The sequence below is a fragment of the Manis pentadactyla genome, chromosome 8 (assembly GCF_030020395.1).
Source record: "Manis pentadactyla isolate mManPen7 chromosome 8, mManPen7.hap1, whole genome shotgun sequence".
Taxonomy (NCBI): Eukaryota; Metazoa; Chordata; class Mammalia; order Pholidota; family Manidae; genus Manis; species Manis pentadactyla.
In genome coordinates this window covers 110,675,270-110,693,595 of record NC_080026.1, presented here as the reverse complement: position 1 = coordinate 110,693,595, position 18,326 = coordinate 110,675,270, and the positions used below count along the sequence as shown (strand labels likewise).

Genomic DNA, 18,326 nt, shown 5'->3' with positions numbered 1-18,326 from the left:
TTATTATAGGTTTATTATAAAGGATACTAGCCAGGAACAGTCAAATGGAAGAGAAGCACAGGGCATGGAGATGGGGTGCACATGTGGAGCTCCCACGCTCTCACCTGGTACGCCAACCTCTCAGCACCTTAATGTGTTCATCAACCCAGAAGCAATCTGAACCTACTGTGTTTAAGAATTTTTATAACAATCTCCATCCCCTCTGTTCATCCCTTAGAAGTTGGTGGGTGGAACGGAGAGACAACCCTCCCTGACCCAATCCTTCCATCTTTCTGGCAAATAGCCCTGTCCTAAGGCTGTCCAGGGGCCCCACCCTAAGTCACGTTAGCATAGACTCAGGTGTGATCTAGAGGGGCTATCACAACTGAAAAAAGACACTCCTTAGCTTCACTTGCGAAATTCCAAGGGTTAGGAGCCCTGTTCCAGGAACTGGGAACAAAGACCAAATATAGTTATATTACACCATAGGTCTCAAAGTACTTTTTATCCTGATCAATCATCCTAAGAGGCTCACCTTTGGAGCCACAGAGTAAGGCTCGAATTAGCCAGTTCCAGCATAAGCCATGACCTCAAGAAAGGAGCCTTCACAGAGTGGTCTCCTGGGAGACCGGTCTGACACTGCATCTCCTCAGCAGCCCAGGGGACAGGTAAGTAAGGAAGTCGGCTTCAGCACAGCAGCAATCCTAAGACATATCGATCTCCCTCACCCCCTCACCTCTTCAGCACTTTAAATTATTTCTCACCTTGCCTTTCAATAGGCCATTGGGACCCAAGATTTTATTGAAAATATGTTTTCCCACATGAGCATCCACAGCTGACAGGGGGTCGTCCAGAATATAGATGTCTGAATTTTGATAGGTAGCTCTGGCCAGGCTGATCCGCTGCTTCTGACCCCCACTGAGATTTATACCCTGAAGAAGAAGAAATTTTTCTATTAAGTACTACTCCATAGTCCCACCTTCACAGAAGCCATTAAGAAGGGGTAAGGAGGAGATTTGCCTCAATAGGGTATCAAGGACTTAACAATCTTACAAGTCCAATTGTACACATAATTTTGATTCACTTAAATTATTTTAGATCCAATGCTTAAAAGTATGCCCAACTTAACATCTTCTATCATATAATTTACTTACTTATTATTTTTGTTCCTTTCTGCCCCATAAGAATGTAGAGCTCTACCAGGGCAGGTTTTCTCTATTTTGTTCATGGATATAACTCCAGCACTTAAAATGGTATCTGGCACATAGTAGGTACTCAATAAATGTATGTTGAATTAATGAACAAAATCACTCTAGAGCTATACCTTCACTAGGTCTTCTAAGATTTCAAGATCTTTGTGCCTAAAAAACTGCTCTATTCATTTTTAGTAATGGGAGGGAAGATGAAGACATCCTAAATATGTAGTAATTGGAATTTCTAAACAAATTAGGCAATATGCACATAATGAACAAAATGTGTCATTAAAAACCTATTTTTAAGAAAGGTATTTAATAACCTGAGAAAACATTGATATTAATTTTGTAAGTGTTTGAAACAAATTATTAGAACCCTCCTCTGGCCATCATCAGTATACAAAAGTAGAGTCAAGACACTGAGGCTCTGAATCTGTGTCTGGCCCTTCACCTGGGAGGTCAACCTTGGGCCAATCACTGGTTAGTTAACCTCTCAGGTCTTACTCTCATTGTCTTTCCTTTAGATTACATAATTCCTATATTTGCTCCCAGGTACAAAATTTTAAGTTTCTGAATTAATACAAAATATTGTGTAAATTCATGTTTTCCAGTGTTTATTCCAAACATGACTACCTAAACTGGCCAACTATTTCACTCCCATGTACTTCCTCATCATCTTCACTTTCTTCTCTTCACTATTTTTCACCCTTCAAGGTCCGCTGTTGTCTCCAGTACCTTCTCTCCAATCTCAGCCTGGTCTCCTCCAGGCAGCACTTCCAAGTCTTGGAGGAGTGCACAGGCCTCCAGAATTTGCTGGTATCTCTTTTCATCCAATTCTGATCCAAAGAGGATGTTTTCCTTTATGGTGCCATTCTGGATCCAGGACTGCTGTGGGACGTAGGCTATGGTGCCCTGGGTGGGAAGGATCAGACCACATGAAAAGCTGTATCTCCAGAAATGCAGAGTTGGAGGAGTGAGTGGCAGAAGTGAGGAAGACCAAATGGACTTAGATTTGAAGAAATGTATGTCAGGCTGAGTGAGCATCTGATATTTATAAATGTGCTTGTAGTTATTGCACCAACCAGGGAGAAAGATTTAATATACTATTCACCAGTTAAGTACCCCCTTTTTTTGGCTCTCATTTTATAGTCATGATCCTTAATATTGATTCTAAAACCGGGTTTTAGTCAGACCCCAGGGTGTTTACTAGGACCAACAAAGGGCTAACACTGACAGGGGAAATGGTATAGATGGCATCTTAGTAGGCAAGAACCAAGAGTTTAGAATTAGGTCACCAGGCTGATGCATGGGGCAGATCAGTTTCAAAGAGAGATGGAGACTGACAAATGCCTGTGTTTGAGGATGAACTCCGTTTTGAGTTAGCAAGAAAACACCTTGAAAAAGGAATTAAGAAACAGAGTTGAATTTGTACAGTCTGCTCTGCTACCCTGCATGTTTATTTAATGCAAATTAGCTCATTAATGATTGGCAAATTAGGGAATAATGTCAGTATAACATGGAAGAAGTGTTCGTTCTTAAAATTCTTCTAAGCATGTCAGTGTAACACAGTTGGGGCAAGGTTTCTCATAATTAAAAAGTAAGGCTTGGCAATAAATGAGCATTTAAGGAAAAGACTAAAAATCTATAGACATGCCCTTTTTGATGCAAGTAGTGGCTGGTTAAATAATACCAAGTACTAGGATTTGCCCTAAATTTAGTTCTCTGGGGAAGCTGAGAGTGCTGACGAAGGTGCCATGACAAGATTTCCTCTCTGTTAAAAAAAAGCATGATTGATGAAGATGTCTATACCCCACATTGAATTTTTGTATTGGAAGCAAGTGCTCTCAAAGACCAGGCTCTCAGAGGAGGAGGTGGGAGGCCTAGGACTGATTGTGATGCTGGGTGCAATTACTAGTGGAGAGTTTACAGTGCTACCATTTTTATTGTTTTTGTTGGTACCCTGGTTACAAAGTTATGCAAGTTTTTAATGAACTGTTCCAACTCTTTTCCCCTAGGTCCTGTTATTTTTACTGCACAATTTTGTAGAAAGTGAGGTTTCAGAAATATATAGTAGAATTGTCTATACATCGCTATTCACCAGTTTTCAAACTTTAGTATGCATATGAGAATCACCTAGGGATTCATTAAAATAGGGAGCTCATTAAAAATGCAATTCTTAGAATCTACCCCCAGAGACTGATGATACATGCGGGGTAGGGCAAAGAATCTACACTTTATGAGTCTACCAGATGTCTCCAAAACCTCACCTACTGCAACACAACAACAGGGTTGTCAGATTCTAGTCTCAGTGCATCTCCCAGAGGAGAAAGCAGCCCTAAGTGGCCTGCATCAAAAGTCTTCCCCTTGGCATTCCCTCTCACCTTGATGGTGATGTGCCCATGGACATTTTCCATTTCTCCCAGCATGGCTGACATCAAGGAGGATTTCCCAGCACCCACGGCACCCACTATAGCCACCAGCTGGCCTGGCATAATGTCCAGGTTCACACTGAAAGAGAGAAGTACATTTGAAGGTAGTAGTTCAAGCCACTTCTCCATGGGAATCTGGTATTAGAAGATTTTCCCTCAAGATTAGGAAATTTGTCTCAGATATATAAGACTTCAAAGTGCTTCTTTTTTTAAAATAAGCTCTCAGAGACTAGAGCATGAGCTCTAACTTATTTAACTTTCTATATGCTGATTGTGCCAAATGTACGGGTTTCATCTGGAAAAATTCTTTTGGAACCAGTGTAGAACCACTGAACAAGACCCTAGTTTGAGCCCGAATTCAAGTCCCAACTCTGCCACTACTAAGCTGTGTGATCTTGGAAGGTCACTTCCTCTGGACTCTTATTTATAAACTAATGGGGTTAGACTAGATCAATGTTTCCCAGACTTGGCTATGATGAGACTAGCCATTCAATGGAATGCTTGCTGAAAGCAAGGATCCCCTGCCTCCTCCTCTGGAGAGGTGGCTGTGTCTGGCTAAGGAGGGGCCCACACTGGGTTAGACTCTTGGAAACTCTGTGTGCCAGTCCTATTACATGAGTCCCTAGAACATTAGGAACATTAGAGCTTGCTCACAGTCTTTCTGAACCTGCCCATTGAGCTGCACTTCTTCTAGACTTAAACTAGCAAAGTGGGAGCTGTGTCCATTCTCCTCTCTGTAAAGGGAGGCCTTCAGGTTGGGAAATTTCAGAGGATGGGTTTCTGGCCTGACCCATCCTGGGGCAAGCTCTAGAATCCATGTTAAGGCCTGAAGGAATAAGAGAGAAGTGTGGAAGGTCCTGGCTGTAACAGGGAGACAATAAGGTATGCTCCGTTGTGACAGAAGATCTGGCCTGCTCAGGCTCCTGGTACTCTCTGTGTGCTGGGCTCAGAGGATGAGGTAAGCATGCTGTGACAAGTGTACTTAAGAAACCTACTGCATGCAGCAGTGTGGCAAGAGAGGGCTGGCTTAGGGCGGAGGAGGTGGCCTACAGGGTGAGTTGTGGGAATGGGTTAGGTAGATGTAAAACTCCAAATCTGAAGTTAAATCTTGAGACAGCTCCCTTGGATCACTTTGGGGAAAGAAGCAAAGAAGCCAGGTTCTGATATTCTTGAGTACTATTCTTGAATGAGGGAATGAACTTAAATTGAGCTTCAGATCCTGTGTGTATCCTTTACCTTACCCACAGACCAAGGCCACTGCCAACCCTGCACTGTGTCTCTCCACAGTCTGGTTTGTAGCTGGTTGCACACAGACCTATAATAGCAGAGTGGCAGATGCAGTGATGGGAAAGAAGCTCAGGAGTTTTGCTGTCAACTTGTCTCTCTGGGGATTTAGCCTGCACTGGCATTAACTGAACCTCGTTCCCATGTGTTCTGTTACATGGAATTTTCCAATAACAGGACTGGCAAGGAGAATCTGAAAGAACAGTAGGATGGAAAGGAAACAACTCACTTTCGGACTGTGGCTTCTAAATCCTGGTCCCAGGTAAAGGAGGCCTCGGAAAACTGCACAGCTTTGTCTGTTGAGAAAAAGGCCCCCTCTTCTAGTCAGATATAGGTCCCCACATGTCTGTCTGCCTTTTCTCAGCCCTCATGTGTCCTTCCTTCTCTGCTCCCTCAGCAAATCCTGAGATCACCTCTGTCAGGTGCTGACTTTGGACACTAACAGGATGTGGCAAATGGAAGCTCCTGGGATAAGACCAAAGGTTGCCTGCATACAAAGCCCTTTTTGCTTCAGGAATCCCAAGCTTGTTGGCAGCCCAGATTCCTGACCTAACACACTGCAAGTATATTCCCAGAACTCCTGTTGCCTAGTCTCCTGGTATCAATCTCACCTCCGTAGGTAAGTCCAGCCACTCCCTTTCCCTGGATTCCAGCCCCACTGCTCACTCTAACTGTGGATGTCCCCCAGTTGTTAAATCTTCAGAACGTGCATGTTCTTTCACTCCAGCCTACTTTCCCAATTCCACATGCCATGCTCAATCCTGCCTTCTGCCTTCTAGATCCTTTGCGGGATTACCTGCTTAGCAATCTGGCTAAGCAATCTGTTCTAAATGAAAAGACAATTTAAGTAAAACCAGTATGTTTACTATGCAAATGTAGGTTCAAGGTAAGTATCCTAGCTCTCCCTTTCAATCAGTTTGCTGCTGCTAAGCCCTTGTATATCAAAGTTCTGGCGGCAGCACTGTGAATAAGTTTGGGGAAAATCTTCCAAATTCATTTACCAAAATTGCAGTCATGTCGAATAGCAGATGTGTCCAAGTCATCCCCTCCCAAGTACTTCTCTAGCCGTTCTGTGGAAACACTGGCCTAGAAAAGGGCACAAAGGATCTCAAAATAAAATATCCAATGATGAGCACAAGTCAAGAGAGGATTTTGACTTTGTCATCAGCCTTGGATGTGGATACAGATAGTCAATCCGCCCAGCGTCTTGCCCAGGATTTGCCATTTTCAACGGCTGGAACCTCCAGACCCCTACCACAGTCTCAGCCACACCTCAGCCTTGGGAGCCATCCTACCCCAGACAAAGAGAAATTAAGATGCTCTGTTGCAGCCCCTCAGAAAACTCAGGCATGGGGTGTGTCACCTCTGTTACCATCTCTCCAGTCTTGGAACTAGTTCCAGAAACTGTCTCCTGCCTTCTTCTAAGACAAAACCCTAACTTTGGTCTGGTTCAGTAACTGGGTCCCTGCCAGGCTCCTCTTTAACTGAGTCCATGCCTGGATGACTCATCCAGTGTCCTAACTGAGCCAACCCCAGGACTCTACAGAAGAACCGGCCAGGGCAACGTAATGACTTTGCACATCTCCACAGAGGCCAAGTTTAAACTGCAGCTGACCTAAGCATTGGCTGAACACTCATGGTATCCTGGAACATGAGAACTTGGGGTGATTCCCAGGAGTTTTTACAGGTATGTTTCTCACCTGCCTCCTTATTTCCAGGGAGGCTTGTCATGAGATGGTTTCTCGCCACCACCTGGGTGTTGATGAAGTATTGGACTCTCTGCCTTGCCCCCTCCTTAGAGTGCAACTATAAAATGGTTTAGCTGCTGCATGGATCAGCTCCTCAAAAGCAGAGTGCTCCCTGCCATGTTGCATTGTCACATGGCCCCTTTTGTTTCAGGGTCATCCTGTGGGACAGGGAGTGCAGAGAGCTGACAGCTCTGCTGAGCTTGCCTTTGCTATCTATGTAGTAAAATACCTGAATCTAAAAAGATGTTGTTTCTTTATTAGCCATATCTGTCAGTCTTTCTTAAGACCCTCCAGGACAGGGAGGCCTTCTCCTAAACCCCAGTCTTCTTATGGCCTGAGCTGTCTGCAGCCAGCCTCTGGAATGAATGCAGATCCTTGCACTCACCAGTCTGCCACCTACCCTGTGAACGTCCTCCTAGTCAAGACCCGTCAAAGTCCAAACTCATTTTCTAACAGCTCAAGACTCCCAAATTGCATTCAGTTTTACCACAACATGGTGTCATGCAAGAGAGGGTCTTTTCTCTCCCTTTGTGTTATATTTTCCTAATGCTATGTAAATAAGCCAACAACCTGGGGAAATGGGGGGAAACTGGGCTGAGAAAAGGGCTGAAAAATGTTCCAGGTGCCAGGGCTAATCATCATAACCTCACTAAAACCTTTCATAACCATTGTACAGTAGATGAGATTTGTGTAAATATCCTCATTTTATAGTTAGATAAACTGGGGCGCAGAGAGCTTGTGATTTTACTAAGATCAAACTTAATCTCCAGACACCAGTGGAAGCTAGAAATGAGATATGATAGGCCAGTCATTTTGGAATCTGAGGCTTTTAACCTAAGATAATCAATTAGCAGTGAGAGTTCCTACATACCTGGAGCATAGCGGTGATAACCATGGGAAGCATGCTCAAGGGAAAACGCAGGATATTGAAAACTGTGATGGAGGTAAAGGCCTTTTGTGCATCCAAAATGTTATTGCTATCCACCAGGGTGTAAACTGAAAATGTGATCACAGACACCTGGAAAAGCAAGGTCACGAGCATTTTATTCAAGCTCAAGCAGCCTATACTAAGTCTCAGTAAAACAGTATATAACAGTTAGAGGAGTCTTAGGGATTATCTCAGGAAATACCTTGCCCGAGGTCACAAAGTCAATTAATGGCATTTCTGGGACCAGAACTCTGGTCTCCTCTCTCCTATATCAGTGTTCCTTCCACTATAGATCCATGCAGCCTCCCCAGGAAGACAAGAAGCCCTCCCATACATACCACTCCTGGATTCATGCTGAACATTCTGGAAAAGAGCTCTGGGCTGCCCAAGTACCAAATTATACACATGGGTGAAACTAGAGTTGGGGGCACAAGATAGGAATAGCAGTTTGGGGAGTTGGGAAGTGGGGGAGAGTTCCCTGGATTTGGGGGTCTGTCCTAGAGGTGGTGGGCAGTCTGTCTAGAGCAGACTCCTCTTCAGATAGTTGACCCAGCCCACTGACTCCTGTCACTCACCAGGACTGGAGTTAAGAATAGGAGAAATACTATTATAGACTGTATCTGCCCAAAGGTCAGCAGGTTCTTGAGCTCTTTCTTCCGAAGATCATGGATTTTGTTTTTGAATGAAGGTTCCCAGGCAAAATATTTCAGGATCTAATGGTATAGAAAAGAGTATACCTCACACTGTTGTCCTGAAAGGACACCAGGTGTGTCTCATCCATCCAGGTTTTAGGATATGTCCCCTAAAACTTGGGGGGTAGAAATCCAGACTTTATTACAGATTGATTACAGTATGATTACAGAAAGATAGGTTGCATTTGTTGACAACCTACTATGCACAAAATGTCTTATATACATTTTCTTACTTAATCCTTATAACTATTATCTATAACAATCTTATATATATATATATGACCATATGCATATATACATATACATACGTATACACACATACACACACGCACACACACACACACACACCAACTTTATATAATGACAATTACTGTAACCAATTGTCCCCATTTGCCTGGGACTAAGGGTTTGCCCAGGACATGGGGCTTTCTATGTGAAGCCTGGAAAGTTCTGGGCAAACCAGGGAGAATTAGTCCCCTACTTTTATAGAATTATGGTATCCATTTTAATGACAAGGAAACAGGCTGAGAGAAACTAAGTAATTTGCCCAAATTCACCAAACTAGCAAGTGGTAAAGCTGAGACTTAAAACCAGGTCTGCCCTATTTTCACCATATTTGCAAAAAGACATATCAGAATTCTATGTGGAGAAATATTGGGGATTTAAAAGGGGTTTCTGTAGAGTTTTCAAGAAGTTTAGGGTAATGTTAAAATCCATGAATTCAAAACAACATATATATTAAAAAATAACTTATTGGTCACCCTTGGAAAATGGAATGTATTATTTTGAAAGCTGGTAAATAGAGGGAGAGAAGCAAGCATATATCCTGCCTATCCAGTACAAACTTTATTTTAAGGTAACCAGCCAGTGAATTAAAGATAAGTCTTCTTAGAGGATCACGGGAAGATGGCGGCGTGAGTAGTTCAGAGGAAATCTCCTCCCCAAAACATATATATTTATGAAAATACAATAAATAAAACTATTCCTAAAAGAGACACCAGTGGATGCAGTACAACAGCCAGGATACATCTACATCTGCGAGAACTCAGCATCACATGAAGGGGGTAAGATACAAGCCACGGCCAGGCAGGACCCGAACGCTCCCCCACCCCAAAACCCGGCGGGAATAAAGGAGTCAGAATGGGGAGGGAGTGAAAGCCCAGGACTGCTAAACAACAAGCTCTAGAAATTCGCACCTGGAACGCAGACACAAGGTGCACAGGGTGCTGGATATTAGAGAAATGGAAAAGCAAAAATCTGTGGGCAGGTCCCTGGAACCAGTGCCCCTGAGACAAAAGAAAAGCGAGTGCTTTCTGCAAGTCTTAAAGAGACAGGGACCCTATTGCTGGACGAAGCTGTCCCGGCAGCTGGGAATACTGGGGAAACTTAGGCGTCCTAAACGGAGGCAGTGCAGCTCTGAAGCCCCTCACAGGACTAGGCAGCCTGCCAGTCGTTCCTCCAACTGGTGCGGACCCCGACACACGGGCCCAGTAGCAGGAGAGTGGGAGCGCGCACTGGGGGCAGAAGCGCTAGAAGGAACCGAGAGCAGATCCGTGCACCGCAGGGCTAGCCCACAGTGGTGCAACCGAACAGCCCGGGTGCGGCTCGCGCGCACCGGCGGCAGTAAGGCCAGAGCCCGGTAGAAGCCTGTGCGGAAAAGCCCGCGCGCACCAGCAGCGGAGCCAGAGGGAGCAGGTGCACTCCCAGGAGCCAACTGGAATCCCAGCCCAACGCACAGACGCTCGGGCCAGACCCAAAGGCTGCTGCTGCTACACAGCTGCCCAGCAGGGTCGCCGCTAGCACGGAGGAGCGCACCTGGCGTGCCTGCCACTCCCTGCAGGGCTCCGCGCTGCTCTGACGGACACCCTGCCCACAGCAGCTTAGGGGATTAACCCGGTGGCTGCTCCAGGAGTGCAGGTAGTCGTCATAGGCAGCGGAGAAGGGCAAGGCACCCAGAAAGCAGGAAAGGATTTTCTTCTCCCAGCTGACACACCTGTAACCTGCCTACAGCCACTGCAATCACCATGAAAAGGCAAAAAAATCTGGTCCAGACCAAGATAGTTACACCTGAGAAAGGATCTGCAGAGGCAGACCTAACCAGTCTCCCTGAAAAAGAATTCAAAATAAAAATCATAAACATGCTGACAGAACTGCAGAGAAATATGCAAGAGCTAAGGGATGAAGTCCGGAGGGAGATTACAGACGTCAGGGAGGGAGATCACAGATGTCCGGAGGGAGATTACAGAAATGAAACAAACTCTGGAAGGATTTATAAGCAGAATGGATAAGATGCAAGAGGCCATTGATGGAATAGAAACCAGAGAACAGGAACACATAGAAACTGATGCAGAGAGAGATAAAAGGATCTCCAGGAATGAAACAATATTAAGAGAACTGTTTGACCAATCCAAAAGGAACAATATCCACATTATAGGGGTACCAGAGGAAGAAGAGAGATAAAAAGGAATAGAAAGTGTCTTTGAAGAAATAATTGCTGAGAACTTCCCCAAACTGGGGGAAGAAATAGTTGCTCAGACTACGGAGGCACACAGAACTCCCAAGAGATGGGATCCAAAGAGGTCAACACCAAGACACATAATAATTAAAATGGCAAAGGTCAAGGACAGGGACAGAGTATTAAAGGCAGCCAGAGAGAGTAAAAAGGTCACCTACAAAGGAAAACCCATCAGGCTATCATCAGACTTGTCAACAGAAACCTTATAGGCCAGAAGAGAATGGCATGATATATTTAATGCAATGAAACAGAAGGGCCTTGAACCAAGGACACTGTATCCAGCACGATTATCATTTAAATATGAAGGAGGGATTAAACAATTCCCAGACAAGCAAAAGTTGAGGGAATTTGCCTCCCACAAACCACCTCTACAGGGTATCTTAGAGGGACTGCTCTAGATGGGAGCACTCCTAAAAAGAGCACACAACAAAACACCCAACATATGAAGAATGGAGGAGGAGGAACAAGAAGGGAAAGAAATAATCATCAGACTGTGTTTATAACAGCTCAATAAGCGAGTGAGGTCAGACAGTAAGGTAGTAAACAAGCTAACCTTGAACCTTTGGTAACCACAAATCTAAAACCTGCAATGGCAATAAGTACATATCTTTCAATAATCACCCTAAATGTAAATGGACTGAATGCACCAATCAAAAGACACAGAGTAATAGAATGGATAAAAAAGCAAGACCATCTATATGCTGCTTACAAGAGACTCACCTCAAACCCAAAGACATGCACAGATTAAAAGTCAAGGGTTAGAGAAAGATATTTCATGCAAACAACAGAGAGAAAAAAGCAGGTGTTGCAGTACTAGTATCAGACAAAATAGACCTCAAAATAAAGAAAGTAACAAGAGATAAAGAAGGACATTACATAATGATAAAGGGCTCAGTCCAACAAGAGGATATAACCATTATAAACATATATGCACCCAATACAGGAGCACCAACATACATGAAACAAATACTAACAGAATTAAAGGAGGAAATAGAATGCAATGCATTAATTTTGGGAGACTTTAACACACTACTCACCCCAAAGGACAGATCCACCAGACAGAAAATAAGTAAGGACACAGAGGCACTGAACAACACTAGAACAGATGGACCCAATAGACATCTATAGAACTCTACATCCAAAAGCAACAGGATACACATTCTTCTCAAGTGCACATGGAATATTCTCCAGAATAGACCACATACTAGGCCACAAAAAGAACCTCAGTAAATTCCAAAAGATTGAAATCCTACCAACCAACTTTTCAGACCACAAAGGTATAAAACTAGAAATAAATTGTACAAAGAAAGCAAAAAGGCTCACAAACACATGGAGGCTTAACAACATGCTCCTAAATAATCAATGGATCAATGACCAAATTAAAATGGAGATCCAGCAATATATGGAAACAAATGACAATAATAACACAAAGCCCCAACTTCCGTGGGAAGCAGAAAAAGCAGTCTTAAGAGGAAAGTATATAGCAATCCAGACATATTTAAGGAAGGAAGAACAATCCCAAATGAATAGTCTAATGTCACAATTATCGAAATTGGAAAAAGAACAAATGAGGCCTAAGGTCAGCAGACGGAGGGACATAATAAAGATCAGAGAAGAAATAAATAAAATTGAGAAGAATAAAACAATAGAAAAAATCAATGAAACCAAGAGCTAGTTCTTCCAGAAAATAAACAAAATAGATAAGCGTCTAGCCAGACTTATTAAGAGAAAAAGAGAGTCAACACACATCAACAGAATTAGAAACGAGAAAGGAAAAATCACGATGGACCCCACAGAAATACAAAGAATTATTAGAGACTACTATGAAAACCTATATGCTAACAAGCTGGAAAACCTAGGAGAAATGGACAACTTCTTAGAAAAATACAACCTTCCAAGACTGACCCAGAAACAGAAAATCTAAACAGACCAATTACCAGCCACAAAATTGAATCAGTAATCAAAAAGCTACCCAAGAACAAAACCCCTGGGCCAGATGGATTTACCTCAGAATTTTATCAAACATACAGAGAAGACATAACTCCCATTCTCCTTAAAGTTTTCCAAAAAATAGAAGAGGAGGGAATACTCCCAAACTCATTCTATGAAGCCAACATCACCCTAATACCAAAACCAGGCAAAGACCCCACCAAAAAAGAAAACTACAGACCAATATCCCTGATGAACGTAGATGCAAAAATACTCAACAAATGTTAGCAAACCGAATTCAAAAATACATCAAGAGGATCATACACCATGACCAAGTGGGATTCATCCCAGGGATGCAAGGATGGTACAACATTCGAAAATCCATCAACATCATCCACCACATCAACAAAAAGAAGGACAAAAACCACATGATCATCTCCATAGATGCTGAAAAAGCATTCAACAAAATTCAACATCCATTCATGATAAAAACTCTCAACAAAATGGGCATAGAGGGCAAGTACCTCAACATAATAAAGGCCATATATGATAAACCCACAGCTAACATCATACAAGACACTCTTAAGAGAAATTAAAGAGGTCACTAACAAATGGAAACTCATCCCATGCTCTTGGCTAGGAAGAATTAATATTGTCAAAATGGCCATCCTGCCCAAAGCAATATACAGATTCGAAGCAATCCCTATCAAATTACCAAGAGCATTCTTCAATGAACTGGAACAAATAGTTCAAAAATTCATATGGAACCATCAAAGACCCTGAATAGCCAATGCAATCCTGAGAAGGAAGAATAAAGTGTGGGGGGGGGATCTTGCTCCCCAACTTCAAGCTCTACTACAAAGCCACAGTAATCAAGACAATTTGGTACTGGCACAAGAACAGAGCCATAGACCAGTGGAACAGAATAGAGACTCCAGACATTAACCCAAACATATATGGCCAATTAATATTTGATAAAGGAGCCATGGACATACAATGGGGTAAGAACAGTCTCTTCAATAGATGGTGCTGGCAAAACTGGACAGCTACATATAAGAGAATGAAACTGGATCACTGTCTAACCCCATGCACAAAAGTAAACTCCAAATGGATCAAAGACCTGAATGTAAGTCATGAAACCATAAAATTCTTAGAAAAAAACATAGGCAAAAATCTCATGGACATAAACATGAGTGACTTCTTCATGAACATATCTCCCCGGGCAAGGGAAACAAAGTCAAAAATGAACAAGTGGGAGTATATCAAGCTAAAAAGCTTCTGTACAGCAAAGGACACCATCAATAGAACAAAAAGGTATCCTACAGTATGGGAGAACATATTCATAAATGACAGATCTGATAAAGGATTGACATCCAAAATATATAAAGAGCTCACATGCCTCAACAAACAAAAAGCAAATAATCCAAAAAATGGGCAGAGGAGCTGAATAGACAGTTCTCTAAAGAAGAAATCCAGATGGCCAACAGGAACATGAAAAGATGCTCCACATCGCTAATCATCAGAGAAATGCAAATTAAAACCACAACGAGATATCACCTCACACCAGTAAGGATCGCCATCATTGAAAAGACAAACAACAACAAATGTTGGCGAGGTTGTGGAGAAAGGGGAACCCTCCTACACTGCTGGTGGGAATGTAAACTAGTTCAACCATTGTGGAAAGCAGTATGGAGGTTCCTCAGAATGCTCAAAATAGAAATACCATTTGACCCAGGAATTCCACTTCTAGGAATTTACCCTAAGAATGCAGCACTCCAGTTTGAAAAAGACAGATGCACCCCTATGTTTATCACTGCACTGTTTACAATAGCCAAGATATGGAAGCAACCTAAATGTCCATCAGTAGATGAATGGATAAAGAAGATGTGGTACATATACACAATGGAATATTACGCAGCCATAAGAAAAAAACAGATCCTACCATTCGCAACAACATGGATGGAGCTAGAGGGTATTATGCTCAGTGAAATAAGCCAGGCGGAGAAAGACAAGTACCAAATGATTTCACTCATATGTGGAGTATAAGAACAAAGGAAAACTGAAGGAACAAAACAGCAGCAGAATCACAGAACCCAAGAATGGACTAACAGTTACCAAAGGGAAAGGGACTGGGGACGATGGATGGGAAGGGAGGGATAAGGGCGGGGAAAAATAAAGAAAGAGGGCATTACGATTAGCATGTATAGTGCGTGGGGGGCACGGGGAGGGCTGTGCAACACAGAGAAGACAAGTAGTGATTTTACAGAATCTTGCTGCACAGATGGACAGTGACTGTGAAGGGGTGTGTGTGGGGGACTTGGTGAAGGGGGGAACCTAGTAAACATAATGTTCTTTCTGTAATTATAGATTAATGATACCAAAATAAAAATAATAAAAAAAAGATAAGTCTTCTTAATGGAATTCCAGTTAATCAATGCCAAAGAAATAATAGAATTAAAATATTTCCTTTTTGCATCCTAATAAAATAATAGATCAAGGCAATGATCATCAGGGGTTGCTAAATTTTTATAACAGTCGTTTCAGTGGTTTTCAACCTTGGCTGCATATTTAAATCACGTAGAGGGCTCTTGAAAATGTATGTATGCTGAAGTCTCCTTCCTAGAGAGTCCAACTTGAATGGTTTGAAGTAGGCCCAAGGCTCAGTTTTGCAAACTTCCCAGGGGATCGAAATATGCTGCCAGGGCCATAATCACTAGTTTAGGTGAAAGAATGGTGGGAAACCTAAGAAGGGATGAATCCGGTTAACAATGCCCGGGCTCCCTGAACTCTCATCGCCACTGATTTTGGAGGACACAGCACCACCTGAAAGCAGCCTTGCTCACTCACCACCTCTAGGTATAACTACCAATTTACAAGTAATACAGGAAACAAGACAACCTGGTTTCTCCAATATGATTTAGAAAAAGGTGGGGGAGGGCAGCTACTTTTATAGATTAAAAGCACTATCAACAGAATGCCAGGTGTGAACATTTTTTGTATCCTTATTCAAATGACTTAATTTTTTTAGGTGTGATAATGGTATGGTGGTTATATTTTTAAATGAAGTCCTTTTAGTAATACAAAGTATTTATGAACAAAATGACAAGGTACCTGAGATTTGCCTTAAAATCATCTAGCGGAACATGAAATAGGAGTAGGTGGAGAGATGCAACTAGTTAGGTCATGCTGATCATTACTGTAGCTGGGTAGTAAGTCCAAGAGGATTCATTATATCATTCTCTCTACTTTCGAGTACGTACATCAATTTCTATGGCAAAATGTAAAAGCCAAACAAAACAAACCGTTTAAGGTAAATTAATAAAAAAATGTTCATAAGAGGGCCTGAAATGGTAGGAGAAGAAACGGGCGATGGGTTGATGACTCAGGAACCAAGAGCCAGTGCAAACCGAGGCAGAAATCTGCAGCCTCTACCCGGCATGTTAAGGCCAAGAACGCACTGCTGCTGTCATTACGCACAGAGGGCCACCTACCCTTAGCTGCTCACCTTGATCCCACTGAGAATCTCATTCATGATCTTTAAACGTTTGTCTTTATTCTTCATGTTTTTTACCTGCCAGGAAAAAGTAAAACAAAATCAAAACAAACTTTTATGTGAGAGGGTCCAGATGTGCTGCAGAAGCTAGGTACTGGGGTGGCACCTGTGACAGTCACTTGGTAAGAACTTGTGGTGCTCAGTGAGGGGAGGTGTTTCTCTTCACTCTCTTCTTTGCCCACCCTGCTCCTGCCATTCCAGTCTTCTTTCCACTCCTTGGCTGTGCCAGGCTCATTTCTGCTCCCACATCCTTTGCTTGTCCATGCCCTCTTCCCAGGTAGTTCTCCAAAAGGCTAGCTCCTTCACATCAGGCTTCTGTTTCAGAGCTCAGCTCGGCTGTCCTCTCCTCACAGAGGCCTTCCTTTCCTGACCCACTCATCTAAAACCACCACCCACTCACTTGATATCGCATCAACCTGTTTAATTCTCTGCATAGTACTTATCATGACCTGATATTTTTCTTCTTTGCTTTTGTTTGTTTATGGCCTGTCTCTCTACATCCAGTAGAATGTAAGCTCCATGAGAGCAAGAGCCTTGTCTAATTTGCTGCTGTGTTCCAGAAAAATACTATGTGTAAAAAATATTTTTAAAATAATTATTTGTAACTACAGTATATGAATGCACAATGAATGAATGAATAAGCCACATACACCACCGAGTCCACCCACCCAACCTATGATTTTTGGCAGACCTAAGGACTGTCCACACGGAGCCCTTCCACTTGGTGGCAGCAGAGTTGAGTGCCAGGATTGAGGCTTAAAGTTTGAGTCACTCATGTGACTGTTCTGAACAGTGGGTTTGTATTGCTGTGACGGAGAAGGCAGGCCAATAATCACTGTCCTAAGAACAGCCCAGCAAGGCAGGGCAGAAGCTATATGCAGGACCCTGGGCAGCAATTCCCTCTCCAGTGAGCCTTTTCCCTCTAACACGAATGAGGATAGAGTATGTAAATCCTAAGAGTGGTCAGAAGATGAAAAGGGAAGATAGAGAAACTGAGTTCATTTGGGATGAAAGTCTTCCACCAGCAATTGCCTTGCCCACACTCCCACCAAGAGTTAGAATAGAGTAGGCAAAAGGCTTTAGGCTTTGAAGAAGGTGTCTATATCCCCAGGGTGACTGTTTCTTTACCTGAATGGTCTTACTCTTGGTGGCTAGTATCCCATTAACTGGGATTAGAAGTACCATCACCCCAACACCTGCTAAGACTGAGGGTCCCAGCTCTGTCCACAGGAAGTAGATAGATAAGATAATCTGCAGAACATTTGACCACAGCATGTGGACGTAGCTGGTCACGTCCATGAGCTTCTGGGCGTCCACAGACATCAGGTTCACAGTTTCCCCAATGGTGTACCGCTTCTTGGCCCGGTTGGACAGGGTCAGTGCCTAAAGATAAAGATTGGGATTGGGATCCATGGACAAAGCCAAGAATACTGGGGAGTAAAAGGAGAAACCCAGGAAGTGAGACTATAATAGAAGGATGGGCTCCATAGGATGGGCACAACTTTCCAAAGGGCTGTGCCTCTTGCCTCCAAAATCACACACAGTGTTCTCTCTTTCTTGACCACTTTTTCCTTCTATAACCACCTTTCCCAAACCTCTTCCCCTTACACACTTCTTTGCTCAGAAAACTCCTATTTATCCTTTTAGTACCAGCTTAGATGGAACTTCTGAGACTTCTCTGACTCCCAAGTTTGGGTTGAAGATTGCTCTCTTGTACACTCACATAAAATTCTGTGCTTAACTCTATTGTTACATGAATCACACTGAATTGTAATTGTTTTGTTTTTCTAGTTCTCCACCAGATGTAAACTCTGTGAGGACAAGGGCTCTACCTGTTCATTTCACTACTGAATCACATGGCACACAGGAAAGAATCAAATACTGAAGGATGGAAGGGAGGCAGGGATAATGAGAGGAAGCATGTATTGATTCTGACCTTGCAGACTTTTGATGTAGCAATGTTACTTGGTGTCTTACTCTTATAGGGAGGTAGCAACCATTCCCAGAAAGGACAGAGATCTGAAAAGATAGGAAAGCTGCAGGGTTCACATATTGGAAGCAAAATGACTTGTTTAT

General features: G+C 42.9%; 1 protein-coding gene across 1 annotated transcript in view; it reads right to left on the bottom strand.

Moving 5' to 3' along the window:
• The window catches only part of ABCC2 (ATP binding cassette subfamily C member 2), a 65,675-nt gene that overhangs the window by 28,501 nt on the left and 18,848 nt on the right, over nucleotides 1–18,326 (bottom strand). Inside the window, exons 10-18 of the mRNA XM_036899075.2 lie at nucleotides 17,379–17,633; nucleotides 16,203–16,268; nucleotides 8,137–8,274; nucleotides 7,505–7,651; nucleotides 5,887–5,971; nucleotides 5,115–5,181; nucleotides 3,554–3,680; nucleotides 1,908–2,084; nucleotides 744–911 (exon numbers count right to left, since the gene is read on the bottom strand). Coding sequence (XP_036754970.2) covers nucleotides 744–911; nucleotides 1,908–2,084; nucleotides 3,554–3,680; nucleotides 5,115–5,181; nucleotides 5,887–5,971; nucleotides 7,505–7,651; nucleotides 8,137–8,274; nucleotides 16,203–16,268; nucleotides 17,379–17,633 — 1,230 coding nt within the window. The remainder of the gene's footprint in view (nucleotides 1–743; nucleotides 912–1,907; nucleotides 2,085–3,553; nucleotides 3,681–5,114; nucleotides 5,182–5,886; nucleotides 5,972–7,504; nucleotides 7,652–8,136; nucleotides 8,275–16,202; nucleotides 16,269–17,378; nucleotides 17,634–18,326) is intronic.